The sequence below is a fragment of the Cinclus cinclus genome, chromosome 11 (assembly GCF_963662255.1).
Source record: "Cinclus cinclus chromosome 11, bCinCin1.1, whole genome shotgun sequence".
NCBI classification, from domain to species: Eukaryota; Metazoa; Chordata; class Aves; order Passeriformes; family Cinclidae; genus Cinclus; species Cinclus cinclus.
In genome coordinates this window covers 8,922,139-8,940,682 of record NC_085056.1, presented here as the reverse complement: position 1 = coordinate 8,940,682, position 18,544 = coordinate 8,922,139, and the positions used below count along the sequence as shown (strand labels likewise).

Genomic DNA, 18,544 nt, shown 5'->3' with positions numbered 1-18,544 from the left:
TCATGAACAGCAATCTATATATTCCAGCAAGGTCTGTAAGAGATGACAGACTAAAGTTAGGCATCTTAAAAGTGCACTTTTGAAAAGTGAAATTCACAGACCTCAGCAGGAGCTGCAGGGTTTGTTCATCAGGAAAATGGATCTAAAAATTTAGGAATATTTCAGATGGCTTGTGGGCCTATAAATATGATCACACTGTTAGGAAAAGAAAAAAAAAAATTACTCACAAGAATGAAGTATCATGGTGACCAGGAAAACAGAGTAGGGGAGGCTCCTGCTGCCTTGTGTCTTATTATATTCCTTTCATTTTGCTAAAGCTGCTGCTCAGAGGAAATAGGAGTAGCTTTGGTAATTGTTATCCCTGTGTGTAGCTGACATAATTTGGGACTGGCAGGACATTGATTTTCTAACAAAACCTTAATAGGTCACACATACAAAACAGATACACCAATTGATTGTTCATCTAAAGCAGAACTCATTTCACACAATGCCACTGCTGCCAAGGTGATCTGGAGAACAACTAAGAAAACCTCAGTAGTAGACATGGGCTACTGCAGAGCACCTTGCAACTCAGCCAAACTGGCAGGTACTATTTATGGAATAAATGATGGAATGAGTTTAAGGTCACATTTTTATCATATATTGAATATTACATACCTCATAAAGATTTGCTTTTTAGACTACAATTCCTTTCCTTTTGTTTCGGGACAGACTACCATCAGTTTCTCACTTCCAATTAATTTCAATATGCACGTTTTCTAATTTCCAGTCACAGCTTTCCAGATTTTGGGCATTTTTTGGCGAAAAATTCTTCAGATATGCAGCATCCCAGAATATCAGCTGCAGCAGAACATCACTGCACCACAGTTTAATCCACTGGCCATTTCAGCTTAGAACCAGCCACAACTTAGAAAAGTCTGAGAGCAGCTAAACTGTTTCCTTCTCCTTATTAAGTGAACGAATATACATATGTAGCTTGACTTGGGATTTGTTTTGTGCACTCTGGACATTATTTCCCATTTTACAGTGACAAGAGCACAGCCTAGAAATAGATGTGTTTAATTCACTTTTCTCCAATGCCAGCGTAAGGCCTGGGGTCCTCATCCAATGATATGCCATGCAGTGAACAGCTGCTATTGTCATATCAGCTGTTTTGCAGCTCCTTAAAACTATGTAAAACCCTCGAAGAGATGATTAAAAGCATGTGTGTATATATGTTTATATGCATATAAACCTTCACAAGAATACCTGTCCCCAGGAAATGGTTCCTCTTTACCTCACTAACCGTATTTTGTAAACAAATCCAAAATGGTTAGAAGTATATGTTTCAGAACAGTCTGCTCTCTGAACACAATAAAAAAACCCCTCTGGTACAAAAAAAAAAAAATACCGTATGTTTATTATAATTTAGGAATATGAGCAAAAGGAAAGTATTTTATAGTAGCTTAAAATCCATGGCAATCTCTCCTGTCTTTGTGTCAAAATTTATAGTGTATGTGACAGCAGCAGGGTCTGACAGAATTTCAGATTCAATAACAGAGCTGAAGAAATAAACGGCTTGCTTGCAGTGGGGATTCCATTCACAGTTTCCCTGCAGGAGAAAGTTAAAAGCGAAAGCAGTCAAAATCTACAATATCATTATTACACAGTAATAATGCAGTAAGAATTCTTGCTCCCAGCAGAGCACACAATGATCAACAGTTATCATTTACACTGCCATCCACTCCACTATGTAGCACAGAAATACCATCTGCTACACCACACACTGAACTCACCGAGTTAAAAATGGATTTGGTCAAAGAACATTGAGATAGAATACTAAAAATACTCCTTCCCCTCCAAAGTTTTGCTTTTGTTAAGCTGAGATGAGGTTATCTATATGAAAAAAACTCTGCTTTGATCTAGCATCCCATGTAAATTCTGAATTTGATTCCAAAATAGGGAGCATTTGGATGCAAATCAGACTCTCCCATTTTAAGGTACATCCCCTGCTCCCCACAAAAACATGAATAGATATTTTTAGCAATTCTGATGACACAGTATTCAAGCAAGAGTTAGAAGGGGTACTACACAACTCAAGCATGGCTAGCAGAGACCCACTGCAATCCTACAGACTTTAACATAATAAATTAAAATGAAGATATACCTTTTCATTTGACATTTGCATCAGTCCTGTACTAACGGAGATATCAGCAGCGAGATGATATTGCATCCACAGAACTGCTCCGTGGCTCTTTCCTTTCCTGGGGAGAGATGCAGGATGAAACCTATTACTTTACATAATCCTGGCAGCTTAAACACTGCACTAGTGTTTAAGTGAGAGCTGCAAAAGCATGAACAACTTCTTTCCTTGAAAGAAAGCTGAGCAGCTGACTTGAGTTGGTAACTGGGGACAGAAGCTTTAAAGTATCTGCAGATATGAAATTCAAAAGAAGGCAAGAGAACATGTTGTAACTATGTCTGCTCAGCAGCACAGCCACTTAACCAGCACTGGGTAACATGGCATGAATTACACAGCATACACTGAGAAGTTCCTTTAGAGACCCCAGTTTCTACTGACTCTGAATTTAGAGGAAATATTTACCACACATACTGTGCTACTTCAAGTACCTGCTCCACAAGAAGCAGAGGTCATGCCACTGTGCTGCTGTAAACACAACTGCTGCAAAGGCACAGAGACCCCACACAGATGGCTCTGGAGTCTATGAAAGCTTGAATTTTATTTTGTTTAATGAGAAACACAGCAGTGTTTGAGCTATGTAAGCTCTAGATAGTTAAAAAATAAAACTTTCACCTTTTTAAATTCTTAACAGCATTTCAACTTTGAACAGAATTAAGTACCATCCATAGTTACAGTGGAAAGTATCTCAGAAGATGTGGCAAAATATAAAGACTGCCAGGATTACAGTTAGAAGAAAGAATATCATATACATTAAAAGCTACTAACACAAGAATTTTAAAGCTATTAAACATAATAATTTATTAACTATTAAACACAATAGTTTGACAAGCTAAGTAGAAGTGTTTTCTGCAAGAACTCAGCAGTAGGCAACACACAGAAACATTAAAAACATCCAGGTAATGTTTTATGTTCTCTAAACTATAACTTAATCTTAAATTTTAAATCATGGTGAGAGCTAGTAAAATGTTTTTTTTTTTAAACAGAGGCATATTATCTAATCTAATAATATCTAACATTATTGTGCTATTGTTATAGCCTACTGTGAATACCCACAAGAAGCTCGAGTCAGAGCAACTTCCACAATCTTAGGTCACATTATTAAAAACTGCCAAGTACATCTGCACCAGAAAGGAGCTCTAAACTCAACTCCTCTAAAGAGCTTGAATAGGAGGTAAAGAAATGGATGATGACAAGAGTATTTACTGCAGTGAGAAAACTGACCGTAAGAGCTTTACAGAGCCCTCTGTGCCGAGACAGTGCTGTGGTACAGTCTTTGTGAAGTCAAATGTCAAAACTTCCTGTGGGTCTGAGAGTGACTTGCAGGGATATTCCCACAGTGGGTGAGGTTCTGCTTCCTTGGATTCCCTAAAATTCAGAGAATCCTGAAGAAAGGAAGGAATAAAATTAACTGAAAGTAACAACAGAAATGCAAACCCAGAGTACTTAAGCAATAAAGCTGCCAGAGGGAAGGACTGCACTTCTCAGGCACAAGGGACAAGATGTCCTACACACATGAAACCAAATGCTGTGACTGGGCCCTCAGCCCTGCAACAGAAATGGGCACTTACAAAATACAATACACTGAAATTTTCTTCTCCCTCGAGATGAATTCCAGTCCACAACTGCCTGTACTCCTCCACAATTAATCTAGAGCAGAGCTCTAGAAACTGATACAGATGAATCTCAAACAATGGTGCTCTGCCTAATACACAATTGTTTCACACAGTCACTAAATGCTTTACTAAGCCAAACTGAATATGTTTTTTGCTAAGATTTGTGCTGAAACTGTTTTTCTTACTTTAATCATATCATCCATAGTTTGGACATCAAAACCCTCACAGGTGCCACATGGACTCCGGATTCTCCATAAGTCCTATAAAAAACAACAGGATTTTGTTTGGCTTTATTAAAGGAAACAGGAAATCTTGAAGTAATTTTAGCTGTAGCCTAGACATTTGATAGCAAGCCAGATCCTATTTATATATGGCTAAACCATTACAACTACTGCAAGAATCAGAAGACAATTCTAGGAAAAGATTTTTAAAACTCAGTTAATTCTTTAAGCACTGTTTTCAACTCCACGAAAGAACACGTCTACAATTTCTGTGTGTAGTTTACTTTAGAACAGCTATGGATTTGCCAAGGTCTAACCCTTACAGCCCCTCCACTTTCACTATTCAGCACAGGTAAGTGCTCCCAGTAGCATCAAACATCTCTCAGCCTACCAGAGACCCACACTTCCCTTTAGCACCACAAAGTGGAGTGAGATCATTTCAGCCACTTCATACCATGCCTCTCATTGACTTTAGCAACCCATTGGACAGACTGCCTCAGTTCAACATTTACTTTTTTTTAGACCTAGAACACAAACATCCATTAGCTGTGGATATATACATTTTATTACCTGTTCATTGTCACACTTCATCTCAAATGTTCCTGCTTTACAAACTGGCAGCAGGATTACTGTACATTTAAACAAATACTGTTGTAATTTCTGCCTGACTACAGCATGAACTAGAGTGACTATCAAGAGTGGTACACCCAGCAGAACTACCAAAACAGAGAAGCAGCACCCTGCTCCCTAAATGCAATTATGGATGAAACAAGCTTATAACTGAAGTGATTCCATCCACTTTTTTTTTCTCCTGGATCCAGGCTTTGCTAATTGCTTAACCATCATGACATATCCATTCTGAGAGGACAGAACAGCCTACAGAACTGGCTCTGCAAGAGACCTTGCAACTCTGTCTGTTCCCTCTGTCTAAACAAGAACTGGTAAATCCAGAGGTTATTTTTAAAACCCCACAGATGCTAGTCTTTGAGTCTAGATTCACCACTGAGAGAAGATAATGTAAAATTAAAGCAATACCTTTGGCATAGCCTACTGGAACAAAATACAAGTTAAATGTTTTACCAAAAATTTTATGTAGAATCATCTCTGAACAAACCCTGCATATGAAAGTGTAAAACTGAGGTTTAGGTGACATGAGTGTCACTCTACATTCTGCTGATTGCCGAATAATCTTCAGTCATCACTTTGCATGCTTTGGTTTCCTCATCCAGAACACAAAGAGAATAATGCTTACTTCCTTAGAAAATGCTTTGAGTTCCAGGGAAGTAAATCCTCTAGATGAGAGACCATGGAATTAAAATTTACTGCTTATTTTAATCTGATTACTGCTGATTAGTCTAAATATCAGATCCCTATTACAGGATTCAGATTTACAATATTTACTCAGTATATACCTCAACTCTGTACATTTTTGTAGAAAACTGAAAAAATGTGCATCAGCTGATTAGTCCCAGAGGTGGCTGGGGCATTTTCACACACACAGATCAAAGGCAAAAGTAAGAGAACAAGGTTAAAGAGCATCTGAATAAAGGAATTGTTAAGGGAGAGAAGGCTCAGACACAGAAACTACACAGCTAGGGAGCCAGAGGGGTGGAAGACCTACAAAAAAGACCTGGCATTTTTAACAAATAAACTGAAGGCCGTGTTTATGTGAAACTTTGTTAGATTATAGGCATTTTTATTTAAAGTATGTACATTTATTTACACAATGCCAGACTACAGAGTTCCCTCACTTAAGTTACAGGACTTTGCATATTAATGATGAAAACATTTAATTTCCATTTTCATGGTAGGTAAACATGTCACAATCTTCTGTTAGAAAATCCTTAATAAATGAAAAAAATACATTTATAACTTTGTACAATATCTGAAAGATGGCTTTTTGAAGTATTTTTAAGATGTGCTCATATTCAGAACTGTGCACAGCCTCACAGCCTGAGATTTTTTTTAAAAAAAAATCCACTTGCAATTAAGAATCTTGCCTACAGTCTTATAAAGCCTCATTTCGAAACCTGGTATGTTGCAGAGTATCTACTTTATATATATATTTATATGTTATATATAAGATAAAGTATCTAATTTTATCAATAACTACAACTGTAACATGCTTCACCAATCTCTAAATAAATGTCTTAAAACATGCAGCCCTTTTATTTTAAATGGCAAAATCACTTGAGCTGATTTGCTGACAAGAGATGGCTGAAACACCAAATTCACCTTCAAGATATCAAATATTACTTTCTCAGGTGGTAAGTACAGAACATATTGGCCAGTATTAAGATGCAATAAAGTTGTAGAGTACTCAGTTTTAAGAGAATTTGTGTAAATATCTGAACAATCTCACCTGGAACTCCACAATCATCATATGCAAAGAAGCAGACTGAGGTAGGACAGTGACATTGCTGGCAAGGTGAGTGCTCACAGCTGTCCTGGCATACCAGAAGTACAGGTTATGCCATGGCAACAAACTTGTCGTGAAAAACGGCTCTCCCACAAGGACAGAAATCTTGGTAAAGAAGGGAACAAATAAAAAGCATTATAATAAAGAACAACAACTCACAACACAGGCTGTTTAGGTTTTCCAATAGCTGCCACTGCAATATATTAAGCGAAATCATCTAGATAAAAACTTCTAGTGCTCCCTAGGGATTTAATGACTGTACACTGCATGTACAGCATACTGGACATTGTTGGGTGGGTTTAGTTATCACATTTTATATCGAATTTTCCCACAACAGTTTGAGAGAAAATATTTCAGTTTGGGTTTGGAAGGCTTTGCAATGAGTCATAGAATTCTGAAGTTCTGAAGTATGTTATCACTTCCACATAGATTGCAATCCTCTTGAGTGGACTGTGAAAAAGCTACAGACTTGCAGAACCAGTTACACTGCCTTAACTACTGGGGCAATTATGCAGCAGGGAAAGCCAGGCCCTTCAAAACAAACCAACAACCCTCCCACAGTCCTTAGTCTCCTTTAGTTTTAATGGCACATGGTGTGAACCATTTACTCATTACATTTTATATGAATTGGGATATAACAGAATTCATTGTGGCTACAATTAATTCTTACCTTCTGCTCCCTACCAACCCGAAATTCAGTACAAGATACAACTGTAACATACCTTTTTATCTTCCAAATGAGAAGGCTTCAGCAACTCAGGACGTGCTTCTATTATTTTAATTTTATCTTCAAGATGATTCGCTTTCAAAAACTAAAATGAAAAAGTAACACGCTGTCTTTGTCAAAAGCTACAGTTGAGACCAAAATAAAAAATTTACTGGAAATAAATTAGAAAAAAACCCCAGCAGCCAAAAGAAATTTTAATAAAACTGCCTAACATAAGTCATGAGGATGATACAAGTCTGTTCTTGAAGGCTGCATGCACCTAGAGCCAATGTGTCACACCTGGGGAACTAAAGCATGTGCCCTCAGTATTCTTTAAATTATCTATATAAAAAGGCAGATAACACAAAAGCTGCCTCACCTTCATCCATTTATACTTTGAGGCATATGAGAAGAATAATCAAGAAAGGTAAGAATCACTTCACCTATGAATACACTGCATATTTGGTTTTCCTTTGAGACCAGGTCCAAGTCCTCATTTGCCCACCATCTGGTTTTGCACTTCTGAGCCACAGGCTGAGCCAGATCTCTTCCAAACACACAGTGTCAACTAAAGGAGCCAAGCCCAATGCTGACTCCAGAAAGCTGCTTCCAGTCACTTCTCAGGCCCAGCTGTCCCTCCTGAACAGCCTCCACTGCACTGGCAGAGCCTTCCGTGCCCTTCCCCAAGGCAGAGCAAACAGCAGAGCAGGCATTCCCAAGCTGTCTCAGCTGCAAGACAGAACTGCTGGATGCTGCTTGCCAGACTGCTGCAAGCTTTGGGATGCTCTCACTAATCCTCAGAAACAAACAGCCTGGCTTTTATCACCAAGGCAATGGCAGCAGCAGAGCAGCAGCTCAAGCAGACAAGCCAAGAGGCATCTGCAAGGAGAGATCCAGTTTCAACAGAAAATTGAATACTCACTTTTTCCATGACAGAACAGGACACACCAGAGTTTTCTAATGTAAACACCTAAGGAAAATACAGTTAGTCAAACTAGCATTATAGTCTTTAATTAAAAGAATATGTAACTGAAGAATGAAGGAACATTTTGATGCCCTAGTAAACACAGTTCATAAGAACCAAGCATCTATTCCAGAGCCCACAATAATGAACATTTTTAACAACAAAACACCCCCCAAAACTATAGGCTAAATAATTCTGTTTTCACAGCTGTACAAGGAAAAAAAAAAACAAAAACCAACTCAACAGAATGCAAATATTTATCTTCCATTTTAAGTTGCAAACAGCATATTAACATTTGTTCTAAGCACATATTTACTCATGAACAAATGCAAGCACATTACCAGTGTGCCAAATTGTAAATACTGCTTAACATCATGACCTGACTGTATCAGCTTGGAGAGTGTTCAAAAGCCTTTTGCAGTAAGAAAGAATTTTAGTTTTTACCCAAAACTGATGAATTGTTAGGCACTATGCTACATTCCTCAGGATTATATTACACTACACATTGCCAGATATTCAGTTCAACTCTTAACAGATTTTAGTTTAAAAAGCCCCCTGTCAAGTAGGGCATTTATGTACGTGAGACAGCCAGGCAGCTCTCAGTTACACAAACCCAGTATTCTTACTGCTTCCTATTTGGCTCTTATAGGTCTTCCACTCAAGACTAGGTAATAAATGTAATTATGGAATTGCAAATATAAAAGAAAAATACCCTGCCAAACATTTAAGTATCATAGAGTGTTTTCAAAAAAATAAGACACAAGATGGCAAACAGGAGCAGTGGGGAATGAGGAACAGCACTTTCCCTCAAAACCACATATTGTTAAATGTCAAATCTGGTAATTATTATCTTCCTAGACTTCAGCTTGACCAGAGATGAATTTAACCTCCCCTTCAACACAATGTGGGCCTATTCTTCACTTGTCCCTGAGGAGGCACTGCAAATGATTAAATAATGAGCTGGAAATGAACTACATTAGAGAAAAATACCAAGCTAAAACCTGAAAAATATCTGAAAAACAGGACAAAGTACTGTACCTGCTTTGCTCCAAGATAGTGAGCCAGCACAGGCAGCAGACTGCCATCACTGATACAAAGGCAAACACTGTCTGTTTTCAGAACCTACAGAAAACAAATAATCATTGTTATTCTTATTCCAGAGGGAAAAGTTTCATATGAAATAATGGTAAAAAAATTCTCATGTAATCCTTGGCTTAGGTCTGAAAAAGTTTGCTAAAAATGTACCGGATGTCTTTATTCAACTACCAATACTACGTCTAACAAACACACAGAGCTACTACAAATTCTGCGCAAAAGCGGCTGCTTACCATTTAAAAATTTAACACTAAAGTTTTCAAGACAAAAGTATAATTTCTATCTGCTGTTGGAAGAAAAATGCACTTTGTGAGTGAAGTCCTTTGCAGGGGACAAACGATTTCCATAATTACTGCAAATAAACCAGTATGTGCATCCATCAGAAAAGCCAAGCACACCTGCAGTGCAGGCTACAAGCACTCACTTTCCTCAAGGAGCTGATGTATTGGCGTGTTCGGCTCTGATCGTTCAGCTCCCCAAAGCGGGGCCTGTTCCAAAGCAGATGAGCACGACACCTACAGACAGGACTCTCCACACAAGCATCTGCTTTATGTTCCTCTCCATCTGCTTCATTCTCCCCTTCTCTGTAAAAAATTTCTATGTGGTATCAATTACAGCATCAGCAACATGTCTTTGCAAACAGGCACATTTACACATTTTGGCTGATATGCACATTGATGAATATGAATTCTGCTGTCATTTTTTTGAAGTTACTGGCTCTCCAGAGACAGTTCTGTAACTCTGCATTTCCAAATGAAGAGTGGTGAAAAAAAATTTCACCTTCTTTAAAAGACAAAACCAAGAACCATCCCCCACTTTCCCACTAGCTATGATGGTTAGGTACTTTAGGCTTTGCCCTTTCAGGAAACAGTTACTTGTTTGGATGTTGGATTCCTAAGTAAAAAAGGCACAGCAAATTCAGACATTTTAAAGCCAGCACTGCTTTTAAAAATGCTTGCTGCTATTGTCATTGCAACCAACATGATTGAGCTCTTTATAATCTGAGCAAAAGGCAGCAATTTCAGAAAGGCAGTGCTGACTAGAAAAATAGAAAATGGAAACAGAATCACCATTATTTCACTTCTTTACTTTACCTGTATGCCACTTCAGCTGTGCAGTATTTTACAATTTCCAGGAATCTATGAGTGTTTTATGGCTCTTTTTCAGAGAATGCAACCAGGTGCAAGGCAGCAGCTTCCAGTCCAACTGAGTTTTTATGCATAATGTGTATTTTCCACCTGTGCATTGCCTTTAATATGTTTCTACTATTTAGGTTCTTATCTTGCTCTTCTACAAAATGATATGCTCTAAGAGCAGCAAATACTCCAGCTTGGAGCAAGACAGCAGCCTTTTTCACAGACAGATGTTACCTGGCTTTCTGCAGGCTGTACCACACAGAGTACTCGTCACGACAGGCAGTCAGGTACAACTTCTCACCCTGCACAACTGGCTCCTCACGTGGAAGAAAATAAACACACTGCATCCAGTGATCTCTCCACTGAAAAGGGTTGATACACAAAACCTTAGGAACTCACTCAAATAGCAAATGGAAAGTAAACAAATCTATTGGGAAGAATGGGCGCAACTTTGAAAATGTATGATTAATTTAAAAAATCTTGTTCAAGTTAGCAAAGCTGAATAAAGACCAGTATCACAAATTGAACAATACTGATTTCTTGCAACAGAATAAGCCCGAGACCAACAGAAGAAGCCTGAGACCACTGGCTTGCTCACGGGCCAAGCTTCTATTTCAACCAAATGAAAAACAACCCAAAATTGCTTTGCACTCATTAATGCTGTTCCACCTCCACAGTTCACTTGTGTTAGAAACCTGTATCTCACAGCTGACAGCCTCATGCAGCTAGAATGATGTCACTCTAATCACAGTACAACTATTTTGTGTTTCAAAAAGCTGGTTTTTGCACTGCAAACATCCTATGCTAATCAGTCATTCTAAACTGACTGAACACCTCCAATTTGATAATTTCAGATTTTATTCTCAAACATGCTAAGGGTAGAAGGTCAATCGTTTTTTAACTTCCTTTTGACTAAGTTCATCCTCCTGGTAAATACATTCACACAAAAACACATGAACATGACTTAATAGGGATAGTATTTCTATAATTATCCATATCAATCCAGCACTTTCCTATGCCAGCCTCTTTTTTTTTTATGAGAGTATAAATACGCTACCATAAACATAACACTTAGTTGGAAATTTAATAGAAGAACTACAGGAAACAAATCACAGACTATTATTTTAACCAGGGATAGAGACTAGTTAAGGAAAAAGATATGGAAATCTTTAATTCTTGAACATAAAAGAAAAAACAGTATCTAGAAGACAGCTTCAGTCTTTAAGCTTTACATAAAAGATTGCTCTTAATGTTTAACATTAAAGAAAAGCTAAAATGGGTATATACCATAGCTATAATTTCTACAATTTGCTTATTTAGCATCTTCCAATACACGAAATATTAGAGTTCCTAAGCAATTTAAGGCAGAGCTGCTTAAACCCCCCAGTACTCTAAAGAGTTTCTCAGTCATCTGACAATGGTATCTGAAGGCTCAGTATTTTACCTGCAAAGCAGAAGTGGGCTTTACCCAGTAGGGAGCCATTGTGCAATTTATCATCCCAAGGGGGTCCATGTCAATATCCCACCAGGAAAGTACAATTTGTGCCTTGCCAGATTTCACAGGCTCCAGCTGCACTCTATAGTAGGTAGAAGCACTCTGGACTGGCTTACTGAAATCCACACTGCAGGGAAGCATGAAAATTGTAAAAAGAAATAACAGAAAGAAAATTGTGAAAATAATTCTTCAAAAACTCTCATCAGTTTCTTAAGCTGAATGCACAGCTTATATGAAAGGCATAACAGGATAACTCTGTTTTGAACAAAACAGTGTCTCCCTTACCTGAACATTGTCACCACATCACTGAGGGTACTGAAGTCACTTGAAGGCATCTGGTTCAGTTGGATATCACAAACAGAAGGAACACCTGGACAGTTCTCCATTTCTGAAGGTGGAACAAGAATTTTTTCACCATCCTCTGCTTCAACATGAACAGGAAACAGTTTCTTCCAGGACCACATTCTTCTAGATTCCACTAACTGGACATACACTGTTGCCCTGTGAGGCACTGCTTCACATCCTTCCTGAGTGTTCAAAACACAAAGGGTAAACACATTCAAGTTTGACTTACTAACATGAGTGAGAATTAAATCAATTTAAATGCAAACCCATTTAAAGAAAAGTTGGACTGGGAGCTTTGAAATCTAAAATATCTTGTTTTAGAGACTTTTGCAACATCAGAGCAATTAGTATCTCTGTGAAACAGAATACAGGTATCTATCCTGTTCAGTGTGGTTCAGTAATGCCAGATCACTTCATTAACCATGCAACATTATCAGTTTACTGGCCTCAGCTAAACCTGCATTTCCATTCTTGTTCTGAAATAAGAGATCTAGCCTGAGCTTCTCGAGGCAGGGAACTACTAAGATATCAACAATAAAAGAAAGTTGCTGATTGGAATGAGAATATAAGAAAAATAATGGCTCATGTATTAATGCAAGGACAACTTTGTATCCATGTTTAAAGAGTGGAAAACATACAACTTGTCCAAAACTCCCACTACGAACTAAGAGCCAATCATGAAGTCAAAAAAACAATGCTTTTATAGAAAAAAGATTAATTGCAATTTAGAGTTCTATATGGAGAGCAGTACTAAGTTATGGAGTGCTATTGTCTTAATATGGTGTCTTTTAAACTGGTAAATGGAAACCTGAAAACCTGAATAAAGTTCTGCCATCGACATTGTAACTAAGGAAAAATATTAGAGAATGTGAAAGAGAAAGCCCTAAAATTGTGCCCATAGATTGTAAGTCAAAAAAAAAGGAAATTATTTAAATACAGCATTTAAAATGTTTTCACATGCAAAATACATATGGAGTAGAAAGAGTGCAACAGAAAAAAAAACAAACAAAAATGAACAAATGCCTGGGAGGTGAAGCTCATCAAATTTAGAATTTTTTAAAACATCTTGGGACAAAGTTGTTACTAAGGAGAGATTCAAACCAGAACTGGATGCCTTTCTGAAAGACATTTGCTAACCAGAAAGTTACTGGTTTCAACACAAAGCAATTAGGTATAATTTCAGAGCCTGTGACTTATAATATGAACTCAAATAGCTTTATTCTAGGAATGAACTTAGTAAATTACTGACTGAATAAGAAACTAGCTGAGCTGATGGTGTATTTACTAAGGGATACAGAAGCCTAAGTTCTGTATAATCTATATCCTACTTCAAAAAAAAAAGGCAGAATGTCTCTACTGATAGATGTAACACACCTCCTATTTTCTTACCTGTACAAGATTTCTGTGTGCATGCTCATAGGTTGGTAAAGCTCCTTCTCCAATCAGCTCTGTATCAAATAATTCTGTCACCAGGATGTTTGCCCGACACTGCATATCTCCATCTAAAAGATGCATATTAATATTGTAATGTTAAATCTTCGTGTAAGCCTTTTAAGAAGATGCTATCCTGAATACACAAGTAATTAAGGAACTTATTCCTGTTAGAGAGTGTGCTGAAGACTGGAAATTATTTTCCATTTGAAATACAGATGGCTACTGAGATATTACCAGAACACTTTTGTAGAAGTAGATTTCCAGTGCTACCTTCTACAATTTAAAGCATCACAGAATCCTTAAGGTTGGAAAAGACCTTTAAAATCAAGTCCAACCACTAACCCAGCACCATCACCATGTTCACTACTAAACCATGTCCTCAAGTGCCATATCTACATATTTTTGTCACTTCCAGGGATGGTGACTCCACCTTTTCCCTAGGCAGTCTTTTCAGTGCTTTACAACCCCTTCTGTAAAAAAAAAAAAATAAAAAAATCCTAATCTCCAATCTAAACCTTCCCTGGCACAACTTGAGGCCATTTCCTGCCATCCTGTTACTTGTCACCTGGAGACAACCCTCACCTGCCTACAACCTCCTTTCAGGCAGTTGTAGAGATAAGGTTTCCCCTGAGCCTCCTCTTCTCCAAGCTGACCCCCCCCCCCACCCCCCAGCTCCCTCGGTGCTCTCGATGCACTTGTTTTAAGTGACAAATGTGTAAGAAAAAAAGAGTAAGACATATTCCTTTGTGGTTTTCAGGTACTTGCCAATTTTTTTAAGCCTAGCCTATTTTTCTCACCTGGCCCAACTGTGACTTCAGTGGAATGCTTGTTGATTACCTTAATCTTGTCAGAAAAACCATTTTTCTCCACTATCTTCACAGCAGCATTAGCCATGGGCTTGAACACCTGTGAACAGAAAGAGAGTAACAAAATCGTACCCCTCAAGTCAGCTTTCAAAAACAAAATGCAATATATTTAATTCTGAAAACAATCTGTATGTTTTCCTGTATTTGAAGTTCACTACCATGAAACAAGGCAACAAGCCTCACTTGAAAAATTCAGGGCTCTACTGTTAGAGAGTTATCAGCTGCCTCCAAAAGCTACTCCAAACTGTCGAAACACAAGAATACACATTAATATTGTAGCATTTATGTTAAACAAGTTCATTTCTTTGTAAAAATAAAGATATGTATACACACATCAACAGAAGCCCCTAAACACTTACACATCCTCAAGACACAATGTCAATGAAACCAAAACAATCATCACTGAAATAGCTGAAGTATGTCAAAAACCTTAACAGAGTTAGTTGTGACAAGAATTTCTATTTCATTCAGAACAAAAGTAACAGAGGTAGTACACAGCCTGAAAATAAGAGCATTACAAAGAACGTGCTGAAGATGTGCAACCCCTAACAAATGCTCACCTCAATGGCATAGCAGAAATCTGCCCCAGCTGAAGCTGCCATCATGGACAGAAGTCCTGAGCCAGTCCCAATGTCCAGCACAATTGCTTTCTCACCTCTCTCTTTTACTCTGCTCACTGCAGCACGAATACCTTGGTAGTATTTCACATTCTGCAGAAAAAAATAAACCAAAACAAAACATCAGCAACCTTTTATCCATTTATGTATTTAATTTTTGTGCAGAAATCTTGCATTCTTTGACCGTGAGTTTACAATCAGAAAAAGGCCTACAGACACTGTATCCTAAACAGTCACACCAAAGCCATCTTCAGCAATAACAACTGTATCTGTCAGGGTCAGTTTGTTTAAAGTACATCAGTACTTATCACAATGTTCATATTACCATTGGTAAATCAACTATTCATAACACATGTATGATTTCCAAATGTGAATAGTTTCCCAATCAAGTATTAATCAGATCCATGGGAGATACTACAAGTTTTTTTTATTAATTTTCCCCAGCAGGACCACTCAAATAGTCATGTTTTTCTTACGGCAGTGCAAGAGCTGAAGTATCTTGGTTTAGATTCCTCTCTTCATCTACTGAAAAAGGTTCATACATGAGAATAAATACTGGTTTTTGGTTACAGGCCATTAAATGGAGCTGTAAGCACACCAGCACCAACAACAGGAAAAAACAAATGCTTTCAGCCACAAGATACAGATTGATATATATGCTTATATTTCCTTTTAAACAACCTACTATAAGACATTCATTCCCAAATGATTTATCAAGCCCCTCCAAGGAATACACTACCTTTGAACATTACACATTCAGAAGGTCTGCTGGACCCTTTCTGAACAATTCTAGTCAGTAACTTTGATACATACAATTCCAGTAGTTGTTTTAACCACTCAGACACAACTTGCTGCCTCTATATGGCTTATTAAATGCCTGACCCCACTGTTTTAATTCAATATGAATTCAAGACTTCTCAGAGAGGCACCACAGAAATCTTTCAAAACATTATTGATGGAAGGCTGACTTACTGGCTGGAGGAAAATGAACATTTGAACTATTCACTCCAGACTCCATCATGTCTACGTATGGTAGAAACACCACAAAAGAACAGATTTTACTTACACTCCTATAAAAACTAAGAAGCCCAGCTTCACTTTTATAGCCTTTGAAATTTCATCTGATGAGCTCTCTGTCAAAAATGCCAAACATAGAACAGCAAAATTGGCTACTGAATACAAAAATGTTCTGCAGTAAACAACAGAACACTAAAGTCAGATGTAAGAAGGCATCTGTGGATCTAAGAGCAGGTCTGGTACCTTAGAGTGTACAAAAATGGGATCATTTAATCTTTCAGAGAAACCCATATAATACTGTCACCCACAGTGACAGTACTCAAGAGAAATGCACTGGCTCTTTTCTCACCATTCAAAAGGGTTTTGCTTCTATACTTACTCTGTCCTTATCATGAAGCATATCTGCATAGCGTGACCTGCAATAAAAGGTATTCCAGTTAAAATACTTCATCATAAAAAGCAACTGGTCGCTGTGGCCCACAAATGCACATACAACTGTCACTCTCTTTGGGGATTTAAAATGTTTCTCAAATCTAAGGAATAATGTAATTTCAATGATCTGGCCCATCAGCATGTAAATCAACTCATGAACCACTGCCACAAATCCTCTCCACAGCAATGGACCCAAGGCACAGACATATGGACAAACAGGTATAAAGTAGCACCTGAGACAGACACAGAGTCATACAGAGCAATGAAAGACAGACTAATGACTTATTTTTTTACTAGACTCTGGTTCCCATTTCTTCATGGGTTGCACTACTCAAAAATACCCCAAAATATATCTCCCCACCTTCTCTGGCTATTACATTAAGCTCTTAAAAAGCCAGAACAGGGACAGAGAACTGGCAGTTATATGTTGCACTGGCATTTAAAAATCATTTTAGTCAATGCATTCTGTCCCAACTCAGTCACTGTCAGTATTAGGATCAGCCCCAAAGAAAACATTTTAAAAAATTTAGAAGGAAACTACTTGGAGAATGGTTTACAAAATTCTACATTGACAGCTCTGCCCTGTATACCACTGGGCACATTTACTGACATTTAGACTATTCTACAGTCTGTTCACTGCACGCCTTTGGAACTTTGCTACAAAGACAGACCCCTGAACTGCAATTAACATAAAGTTGGATTTGCTCATTTTTCAGTGTCCTTTAACAGAACAAGCTACTTTTCCAAGCATACCTTGCAATCTCCTGGTGGTAGTCATAGTCCTCACCCTCTTCTAACCACTCCATCGAACCAGTGGTTGGATTGGCTCTTCCACAGAAAATTTTCATTGTCAATCTCAACTTGTAATGTATTGTTTATGCACTGCGTGCAGTTTTGCTTTCGCTTCAATACACCAAATACCAGACGTGGAAAAAAAAAAACAAAAAACAATAAAACTTTTAATAAACACAGTAAGTATCACTGTAGCTCTTGTATATTTACCCCACTACACCTGCCTTGGCCAGAAGTACTGGTGACCGCTTTATGCTTTTTTCGTGAGAACATTTTAAGCTAAAATCGGTCACCTAATCCTAGACTAAAAGATCACCTAGGTGTAACCCCTAAGAACGTAGTGCAAAAAAGAAACCAGGACAGCAGTAAATCCTCATAGAAGAACGTCCCGTAAGTGAGCCCGCCGGGCCGGGGCCCCCTCCGGGAGTCCCCACAGCCGGCCCGAGGGGGCACCCGCAAACCGGGAGCGGCGCAGGCCCGGGCCTTCCCCTCAGCAACGAGCAGCGACGGGCCGCGGCCACAGCGATCTCCGCCATCCCCTGCCCGGAACCAGCGCAGCGGGCCCGAGATGCCGCGGGCTCGTCCGTCCTCAGAGCCCCAGGCCGGCAGCTCCGCAAGCCGCGTGTGCCCACCCCGAACACCGCGTGTGCCTACCCGGACACCGCGTGTGCCTACCCGGACACCGCGTGTGCCTACCCGGACACCGCGGGCCCTCCCCCGCTGTCCCCGCCACCGATCCCCAGCCGCCGGCCCGGCACTCCCCGCGCGAGGGCGGTGCGGTGCGGTGCGGTGCGGTGCGGTGCAGTGCAGCGCAGAGCGGTCGTTCCGGGGCTGTGCTGCCGTTCCGGGGCTGTGCTGCCGTTCCGGCCCTGTGCTGCCGTTCCGGGGCTGTGCTGTGCTCCCGTTCCGGGGCTGTGCTCCCGTTCCGGGGCTGTGCTGCCGTTCCGGGGCTGTGCTCCCGTTCCGGCCCTGTGCTGCCGTTCCGGGGCTGTGCTGTGCTCCCGTTCCGGGGCTGTGCTCCCGTTCCGGGGCTGTGCTGCCGTTCCGGCCCTGTGCTGCCGTTCCGGGGCTGTGCTCCCGTTCCGGCGCTGTGCTGCCGTTCCGGGGCTGTGCTGTCGCTCCCGTTCCGGGGCTGTGCTGTGCTCCCGTTCCGGGGCTGTGCTGTGCTCCCGTTCCGGCGCTGTGCTGCCGTTCCGGGGCTGTGCTCCCG

General features: G+C 39.6%; 1 protein-coding gene across 4 annotated transcripts; it reads right to left on the bottom strand.

The window, feature by feature from the left end:
- Window positions 1-1,371: 1,371 nt before the first annotated feature.
- Window positions 1,372-18,542, bottom strand: PRMT7 (protein arginine methyltransferase 7). 4 transcript variants are annotated; one of them, XM_062500024.1, is made up of 18 exons: window positions 18,031-18,542; window positions 17,296-17,445; window positions 16,490-16,526; window positions 15,037-15,186; window positions 14,408-14,516; window positions 13,566-13,678; window positions 12,117-12,358; window positions 11,781-11,958; window positions 10,571-10,698; window positions 9,625-9,784; window positions 9,144-9,227; window positions 8,064-8,111; window positions 7,158-7,247; window positions 6,379-6,540; window positions 3,981-4,055; window positions 3,404-3,564; window positions 2,147-2,243; window positions 1,372-1,591 (listed from the first exon to the last, which is right to left on the bottom strand). In XM_062500024.1, exons 2-18 carry the CDS (start codon window positions 17,388-17,390, stop codon window positions 1,436-1,438), a joined length of 2,085 nt encoding a protein of 694 aa, XP_062356008.1. In that variant the 5' UTR covers window positions 17,391-17,445; window positions 18,031-18,542; the 3' UTR covers window positions 1,372-1,435. The 4 variants fall into 4 exon arrangements, with proteins under 4 accessions (XP_062356008.1, XP_062356009.1, XP_062356010.1 ...); XM_062500025.1 differs by lacking the exon at window positions 18,031-18,542 and adding an exon at window positions 17,989-18,000; XM_062500026.1 differs by lacking the exons at window positions 15,037-15,186; window positions 18,031-18,542 and having other exon boundaries at window positions 17,296-17,974.
- Between the last annotated feature and the right edge of the window lie 2 nt (window positions 18,543-18,544).

Bases quoted from the DNA above. Each gene is read 5' to 3' on its own strand.
- PRMT7 (XM_062500024.1), bottom strand. From the start codon at position 17,390: ATGAAAATTTTCTGTGGAAGAGCCAATCCAACCACTGGTTCGATGGAG. The intron at 16,527-17,295 runs GTATGCTTGGAA...CTTTTATTGCAG, and splicing joins TACCACCAGGAGATTGCAAG to GTCACGCTATGCAGATATGC. The intron at 12,359-13,565 runs GTAAGAAAATAG...TTGAACACTCAG, and splicing joins CACACAGAAATCTTGTACAG to GAAGGATGTGAAGCAGTGCC.